At 41.0% G+C, this 9,266-nt stretch overlaps 1 protein-coding gene across 1 annotated transcript; it reads right to left on the bottom strand.

Annotated features, from left to right (window-relative positions):
* Positions 1-430: 430 nt before the first annotated feature.
* Positions 431-8,655, bottom strand: Gprc5d (G protein-coupled receptor class C group 5 member D). Its single transcript, XM_076852681.1, has 3 exons — positions 7,761-8,655; positions 1,597-1,664; positions 431-502 (listed from the first exon to the last, which is right to left on the bottom strand). Exons 1-3 carry the CDS (start codon positions 8,653-8,655, stop codon positions 431-433), a joined length of 1,035 nt encoding a protein of 344 aa, XP_076708796.1.
* Positions 8,656-9,266: the final 611 nt, after the last annotated feature.

A 9,266-nucleotide genomic window follows, 5' to 3' on the forward strand; every position in this document is an offset into this window, starting at 1 on the left:
CCTAAATGTGGTTAAGATGGTAAATTTTGTCATGTGTTTCTTAGCATGATTAAAAATGATTAACTAGAGGACTAATCCAGCAGTTGGTTGCCATTAACACCTATACTTTGTTGCATTAGAATGGCCCTAATTTCTTTAGACCATTAACAAGGCACCACTTCTTTCCAGAATTGCTAAGAAATGGATGTTTTCAGTTTCGCGAATGAAGAAAGAGACACACAGCTGAGGTACAGTGGCCAGCAAGATTGTAATTGCTTGAAAGGGCAGTCTTCCGATGAAGGGTCCGGATGGATGTAAAGGTCAAGGAAACAGAGAAGGAAGGACGGGCCTCGGTGGGCAGCACGACTCGTTGATCTCTCCAGTGTACTGCCAGGGCTGCGTTAACCAGGACGGCCTCCTGGGTTTTCACTGCTCATGTTTCCTGTAGACTTTATAATCCTGCATCTTGCTGGGGGCTTAGAGTAGCCCGTGGGATTAAATACTCCTGTGGGAGATCAACAGTCTGGAAAGGAAAAAATGCCATCGTCAACTTTCTGAGCCAAATAGGGGATGAAAATGTGAATGATGTCTGAAATATTATCATCTCACCATCACTTAATTCTTTGTTAATAAATACTGAGCCTACTTGTATCAGGCTACCCTTGTAGCCATTAATAAGAATCTTTTTGTAAGATTCTTGAATAGCTGATTGCTGGAAATTGAAACTCATCCAAGAAACTCTTACAGGGGATAATAAAGATTTTCTCATTGTGTAAATGCCCTCCTGAGGGTTAATTACAGCAAATGATAGATAGCCGCGTCCCGCTCCACACGTCCTTGCAGGAAACGGCAAAGCCTCAGATAACAGACCAGAGGGATTAGCTTAGCTGGTTGCCTGGTCAAGTTCACTGAACAAGCATGACTTTCACTCTTGGATTTCTGTTGCCTCTGATCCCCATAATGCAAGAATTGTGTGCCAGTGCAGTATTTTTGGCTGTCTGCCTTTGAATGTCTTCGAGCGATCACAGCACAAATCTGAGTTACATCCAATCCCCTCAGCAATGCTCCCTCTGTTTTCGCCTGAAAGGATTAAAATTGGTTCATCCATCTGGCCATCCAGATGATGGTGACAGACCTAGCCCAGTTCTTGGGGGGCAGCCTGGGCTGCCAGAGCTAGACGATGATTCAGAGAGGCAGTTGGTGGGACTCAGGGGAAGATTTAGACAACTGATACTAAAACCGGACCCGACACTCATGCATATTTACAATCCTCTACTGACCCCAACATCAAACTCAGTCAACCTGCTCCTCTTCAACCTCATACAAGCCCTTTAAGTCCCCTGTTCTTTCCAGGGACATCCCCCTGCCTCAGAATATACCATGTCTCTTGATGGCTGTGGTGGAGGCTTGCAGAGGCTTGGGAATGGGTTAAAGGGTACCTTGCTTCTCTCGTGCCACCCTTGACTCCAGATGGCTCTAGCTCCATGTACCTTTGGGGATGATCCTGCCCTGCCTTTCCTCTCTCAGGGCACAGCCACTGAAGGTGAAGCCTGAAGGCTCTCCTAAGGAAGGAGTGCTTATTGTGTCCCTCTAGGTGAGTGAGACGAGCACATTTACCTGCCTCGGGATGGGAGTACCACATGAAGTTAATGCTATATCCTCCTCAGCTCCGTCACTGTCTCGGGCTGAAAGCCAAACGAGGGAAGGGCTGGGTTAGTGTCAGGGATTCGTGTGGAAATAGCACGTGAGCTGTGAGAAGCCTTGAAAAGGGGCTCCTGACCCTTTAAAAGGAATACTCCACTGAGGCTGATATTGGAAAAAATTGATGATTTAAAAAAATGCTTTTGAAGTTTATGAGGAAGGCTGTATACGGATAGCGTACATGCGTTCAGGAGAAGCACATCAAAGTTTAGAAACTGAAGGGCTGAAGGATTCTCTCACTTTCTAGAGAAAGCACTAGCCCTGGGTGAGAGTGCTTGCTCACTTAGCACTAACTGCATAACCATGGGCATCTCACCCTTGCAATAGTATCTTTAGGGTTTATTTGCTTGCAGCTTAGATTCATTTCTCAAAGCTGGACATCATAAAAAAGATCCCTAAAGACAATTCCATACCGTCACAGAATAACTACACGCACACACTTATTTGCTTAATGTCAGTCTCAACCAGACTGTAAGCTCTGTGAAGATAAACCTGTGTTTCTCCAAGCCAGGAACTTGCTCCATACACATTTTTTTTTGTTGTTGTTTGAAATTTTTTTTTTCTTGTAGTTGTAGATGGACAGCATGCCCTTATTTTATTATTTTACTTTTATGTGGTGCTAAGGCTTGAACCCAGTGCCCTCACACATACTGGGCAAGCACTCTGCCACTGAGCTACAGCCCCAGCTCCACATTTGTGCCTTATTGGTCACACACGTGACTGTGTCATTGCGACCACACTCAGGAGCTGTCGTGCTGAGTAGATGGACTCTGGAGCAGGACTGCTTCAGTCCCTCACCTCTGTCACCTAGGGACAAGTTTCTTTAACCTTTCTCTGGAAAAAAATGATAATCATAATGGTAAATCATAGGGTTGTTTTGAGGATTCCACCAATTAATATATATATATATATATATATATATATATATATATATATATATATATATATTAATTGGTGGAATAATAATAATATAATAATAATAATATATATATATATTCATGATACAAAGAAATCCCTGTCTGAGCCATCCTTTGGATATTACTAGTGCTGCTGTAGTTATGTCTGATGCTCTGATGACCTTCTTCTACTGACATATTTTTTTGGAGAACTGCGTGCTGTGAAGGATAAAATACTCATGTTTCCTCCAATGCAGAACAAACTGGATCCTTGGTTTAACTTTGTTCCTTGTGGCATAATAATACTCCTTCAAACTCACTCCCTTGGTAACCAAATTTAACCCAACATTCTCATCAGACTAGACCATAAATTAGAAAAGCCTAATTTTTTCAGCCAGTTATTGTTCATGAATTGACTGAAAGGCTGAGTATTTATATCAAACCTACAACTTCCTCATGGTGGCAAACATGAGTTCAGTAAGACTTGACATTTACATGTGGGGGAGTCAGGAAGGGACATTATAACTATCATTAAAACAAAATACAAACAAACAAACAAAAAAACAGAGCCTGGGTCTCCTAGAGGCTAAGGACCTTGTATGATCTCCAACGTGGTAAGCGGCAGAGCTGAGTCTGGAAGCCAGGGTGTGTGAGGTCTGATTCTGAGCTCTTTCTGCTGCCCTCTGCTGCTCAGGTATTAGGAATGTCATCATCCTCACCTTACCTGTCCATGACCCACTGACTTCTTCCCTGATGTAAGCTAGTTCTCTCTCTGCAACCTTCAACTCTTTTTTAAAATTTATTTTATTGACATGCGAGACTTGTACATATTGTGGATGCCATGTGATCCTTTGCATTGCCCACAAGGCATAGTGTTCAAATCCAGGGAAAGATGTGTCTCCTTTTTTTTATGTGAAAATATTTAAGTCCTCTCTTCTAGTGCCTGCCTGCCTTCCTTCCTTCCTTCCTTCTTTCCTTCCTCCCTCCCTCCCTCCCTCCTTTCTTCCTTTCAACTGGGGATTGAACCCAGGGGTGCTTAACCACTGAGCCACATCCCCAACCCCCTTTGTATTTTATTTAGAGACAGGGTCTCGGTTGCTTAGGGCCTCGCTAAGTTGCCAAGGCTGTTTCTGAACTCTTGATCCTCCTGCCTAAGCCCCTGAAGCCACTGGGATTACAGGCATGTGCCACCATGCCTGGCTCCTTCTAATGTTTTAAAAGAATGTACAATGTGCAGCGCCCCTCAACATGCCACAGCACACTGGAGCTCTTTGCTCCTGTCTAACTGTAGCTTAGATGGCACTGGTCAGCCTCCGTCCACCTGTGCCTCTCCTCTCTCTCTCAACCTTTGGACCACTCTACTCTTAGCTTCTAACAAATAAACTTTTAAAGATCACTGTAACTCCTGAGAAAGAAATACCTGTCAAAGGACAAACAAAAATGGTACTACATGGAACCATTCTAATGGGTCTCTTTTAGTAAGGTGTGTGTGCCTTGAACACAGTGTTAAGAACTGTCAAAATGGACTACACCCAACAAAAGTCAATATTTTCTAGGAAAAAGAACCTGAAGGGCTTTGTTTTTCAGAATTTTTTTTTTCTTGGTTCATTTCATTTTATACTCATTGACTCACTTTTACATTATGTAATCTCATTAGTTTTTTTTTTGTAGTGCCTTCAAAAAGAACCATACTATGTTTGTCTGTATACATTCAAACACTGAATAGTAAAATGCCCATATAGCCAGGTGTGGTGGTGCACACCTGTAATCCCAGTGGCTTGGGAAGCTGAGGCAGAAAGATCACAAGTTCAAGGCCAGCCCTAGCAACTTAGACCCTGTCTCAAAATAAAAAAAAAACAAAAAGGGCTGGTGATGTGGCTCATTGGTTGAGTACCCTGGGTTCAATCCCTGCTATAAATAAATAAATAAATAATATAAAAATTAATTAAGTAAAAATAAATGCCCATATGTAATTCCATTGACTATGGATGGGTCTTGCTTTTAGCAAGCTTGATATGACAGTATTCTAATTGATCTAAAACAGAAAAAAAGCCGGCAATAATTAGAAAAGGAGCTTTCTTTCCACATAAAATTTTTGATATTCTGTATTTAAGATATTTGCAACTCAGTGAGGAGAGCAACAGATTTAGTTAATGAAGTAATTTGTTCATTTATTTTTGGAGGTTAGCTCTGCTTTATTCAGAATCAGAACTATTCCAAAATTCACCATCTTCAAATACAAAACAAGTAACATGTCCATTAAATAATGTAATTAATGAAGGATATGTTTAAAAAAGTGCATACTCCCATATGCATTTTGTTAGTTCATAAATTACCTAATTAAACATTAACATAGTTTTGAAATGACTTATTCATTTTTTATCTTGCACTTTAAATACTTCATTTATACACACACAAACTCTTTGCCTTACTCTCAGGTATCTTCATGTTAAAGCTTCCTGCTTCTAATATGTTGAGCTTGTAAAATGCTGTGAAAGGATGTATCTATATTTTGGGCTCAAGACTCTGATGAAGAGCAACTGATCTAAAAGTTCAATCAATGAACAGTTTTTAGGAAGGCATTTATAATGTAGGGCAAAGAATACTTAGGTCCATTTGTTGATGTTCTGTAGTGACATGCCTGATTGCATTGCCACTCACCAGCCAGATGTTTTTCTATCTAAGTCCATAAACCACTTCAGAGAGATAAGTCTAATCTTTTGAAAGACTTCCAGGGAAATGGAGTCCTTAATCCCCTTTGCTGATGTGTTTCAACAAAATATTTACCATCTCTTATTTTCCTATTTAGTCTAAGGCCCTCACATCTTGGTCAAACCCATTTCCACCCATCATTTTAAGTGGATATGGAAAACAACAGATAACAGTCTCTTGGAGAGGGGTCTTCGTATTTAGGAAATTCTCTGCTGACCACCCCTTGACTTACTTTTCTTTCATCAGAATAATCCTGGTCTCATAAACTCAGAGGTAAATCAAATAATTATGCTGCTGTAGCCATAGCTACAAACAGCATTAGTCAGAAGAGTCAAATGACAACTAACTGCACGCCCCATGGGCAAGAGCAGAATGTTGTGCTTTAGTACATAAGGGAGTGGGGGACTTGGATAGTCCATGAGAGAAACACATCAAGCTCAACACTGCCCTGTTGGTTTCCTCCTCTTAACCCTTCTACACAGTCTGTTGCTGTAACCCTTTAATCATCCTTGTGGTTTTCCATAGAGCCTCCCTAAGTTCCCCACACTTCTCATTAGTGGATCCCAGGCCTGAAATGGGTATTCTTGCTGACCAGTGCTGTGGATGAGGGCTGCGTGTTCTTGCCAGCTGCATGTCTGTTTACATAGACCTGAGATTGTTTTCAGCAAATAGAAACAGCTGCTTTCTCAATGTGGGTTCATGACCCAGGGTAACACTAAGGATTTTTCAAGTTACTGTTACTATGATCTTAATTAGTCTGTTTGTATGTATTTCCTAGCCAGGTGTAATCCTGCACTTTTGATTGAGTTTTAATTATTCTTTGAATTTTTGATATTTGCACTTATTTCCAGGTGACCCTGAAGTCGTGGAGAGCAATATATATTTTACACTATTGATAGGCACTCCTCCCTGCACCTACGCCAAATATCAAACTATTTTGGCAATGACTATGATGACAGGCTATTTCCTGGTTTTCTAACTTTGTTGGGTAATAGGTTAGTGTCAGGAAATTTGCAAGCCCTCACTCTTCAACCAAGACGCTCCTTAGAGCATTTTAAACATGTGCCCAGAGTTTTGGGGGATGGAATATTGAACATTAAGAGGGTGTTTTGGGTTATTGTGAAACTATAGGAACTTTCTCTCCAACTTTCGTTTCCTGGAAACACGCAACAACAAAAGCAAACTCAACAACTTTTATCTTCTGGTAAAAACTATGAAAAGAATTTTCAAGAAAGCTGGGCTGTGCAATTCTGCCAGAAACCCCAGTGATCTGATTATGCATCATCAGCAAGCAGTGAAAAAATTTATAGGAAGGATGTATAATGTCCGTTTCCGACTCTTGGTCAATTGAACAGAAAAGAATTAATGGGTGCATTTATCTAAACAGGATTTAGTTTGAATATGCAATTAGCCATAGATTACAGCTCAAAAAAATATATGCACTTAAAAGGAAAGCGAATGTTGATTTTTTGAGCCTGGAGAACATTATGTATGTTATATATATATGTGTATATAAAATAACATCATTATACATTAGAAATAAAATGTGAGAAATCAGTTGCCTATTAAGACACAAAATTATGCAAAACTATGATATTGGATTATGAAAAATAGGCCAGATCTTTCAGAAAAGGAATTGATGAGTTTTGATATATTTCCAGATAATTAAATTTAGCCACTATTTCCCTCATGTTGCTAGGGACCAAGCATCTTTGTTGTCACGGATAATAAATTTTATTCCTTAACAAAACATTCAGATGTCTTGGTGTTACATAACGATAAAAATATGACTATAAAATTGTTATAAAAATGTTGCATAAGCAACTTGCTTTATGTCTACTAATCATCATACATCTGAACCTTTTTTCGGAATTTAGATTAAATGCCTCTTCCTATTGCTTTCTGTGAACCTTGAAAGACTGTAAACAGCAAATGTTTTGAAAAGTAGAAATCCAGAAGCTACAGGGTTTTGTGACTTTTATGAGTGGTAAGTCCAACAAGTCAGTTTAAGATTATGTTTGGGCAAACTAGCTTTGAGACTCAAATTTTAAAAATGCAAATCACTCTTGCCAGGATTGATTTTTTGTCCTCCACAGCCAACACATCTGGACTTAGCAATTGATGTTATACGACTGCATGGCCCAAGCCTCATTTGGAGCTGGTTAACTCGTTTTATAGAGGGTGCCTTGCTTTACTCAGGTTGAGCACTCAGAGTCACACCTTCTTTATTTAGGGCCTTTGATGTGTTCGGGTCTTGTTTCTCTCCTCATGAAGTTCTAAGTTTGAAAGAACGAAGTTTTCATAAAAATTTAACCATGATTCTGGTAGTCTTAACCTCTATATCTGAACAACGAAATCACCTACCAAAAAGCTAACCATTCTCTGTTGGATCCCTCTGGGTTCTTCCTGTTGCTCTGTTTTTCTCCTGTTTCTCCCAAAGACCCTCCCTGCCCCCAAGACTGCGGGAAGTACCTCTGGAGTGCTCCTGGGTCTCCGTTCGGAAGTTGCGCTGGTAGACTGGGACTGCGCAGGCATTGCCTTGTGAAGGGCAGTCCTGCTTATAGGACCTGCAGAGAATGCAGAGCTCAGGTATGATGTACAACAGCAGGAAAACCCACGCATTGGTGACCAGGCCAATGCAGATGACTGCGTCGTCCCACTGGGGCTGTCGCTGGAGCTGTGGGTTGCCTTTCAACAGCATGGAGATCCACACCACCCAGATAATGGTGGAGATGAGTATAGTGACGAAGATAAACTTCCCATGCTGCTTCCAGTTCTCACATGGGCCACAGAATGTGGCTTTGGAGACAAAAAATGTGAGGGCCATCAGGAAGAGGACATAGACCAGGAGGACAACAAAGTCCACATTGAGCTGACAGGGTGTCATGTGCAAAAACATCATGCATCTACTTGTCATGAGAGTCACATACTCAATGGCAATAATGACTTGCAACAGAGTGAGAGCAATAGCAATGCCCAGAATTGTTGTCCAACAGAAGGAAACTCTACCCCGGACCAGCTTCACCAGGTTGGAGGCATGAGCCAAGAGGCATGAGAAACAGAGGGCAAAGAGAACCCCAAAGAGAAAAAAGCGTACAGGAGCAGTTTTTTCATTGAGCTGGATGATGAAGGCGAAAGCAAGTCCAAAGAGTCCCAGCACACCCAGGAGGAAGAGGATCTGTGTGGGGAGAACATTCCACAGGCTGCAGTCTCGGACCTTTCTCAAGAGGAAGAGAAATACCAAGAGTAGAATCACCGTGACTATTATGCCAATTATTGCCAAGGACTCCAGAACAATGCCCCATGGGCCCTCATTGTCACAGAGGAAATAATAGTCTCCACTGGAGTCCATGCAGTCTTGATACATGGTGACTTATATGAGGACCTCACAAGAATGGTCTTCTGGTCCCCTGCAAAAAAAAAAAAAAGATTAGACAAACTTAAGATTTCACATGTATTTACATTGGAGGTCCTATAGAGGGCACCGTAGAGTCTCACATTCCAAATGAAGACGCATGGGCATATGAAAAAAAATGGCTATACCAAATTGTCATGCAGACACTGGAGAGGACTCCAGTTATATTTTGTTTGACTCCTGATACTTTTCTAAATGCTAAGCTTCCTTGGCAGTGGATGGTGGTGGGTGAGGATGGGCAGTGGGAATCAGATACATACCAGTATGGTCTATAGGATGGGAAATACTGTTACACATATTACCCCCTAACTCTGTGACAGTTGTTTAGAGGATGTTAAGAAAGGAGATGAGAAAGCCAATCTAAACCTCTCAAAACTATCTTAGTTCCATCCTTCTCTGGGAAAAGCAGAACAGACTTCCTTAGAGGCTCCAGATCATTCATCAATTTTTGCATCACAATTTCTAAGGCTTTTTGAACATAAATATGGGGTCTTTTTCATGAAAAATGATATGTGACAATCTGCCTGACTGATGGAATTCCAGCTATATCAGGTTCCAGAACA

The sequence above is a fragment of the Callospermophilus lateralis genome, chromosome 4, assembly GCF_048772815.1.
Source record: "Callospermophilus lateralis isolate mCalLat2 chromosome 4, mCalLat2.hap1, whole genome shotgun sequence".
NCBI classification, from domain to species: Eukaryota; Metazoa; Chordata; class Mammalia; order Rodentia; family Sciuridae; genus Callospermophilus; species Callospermophilus lateralis.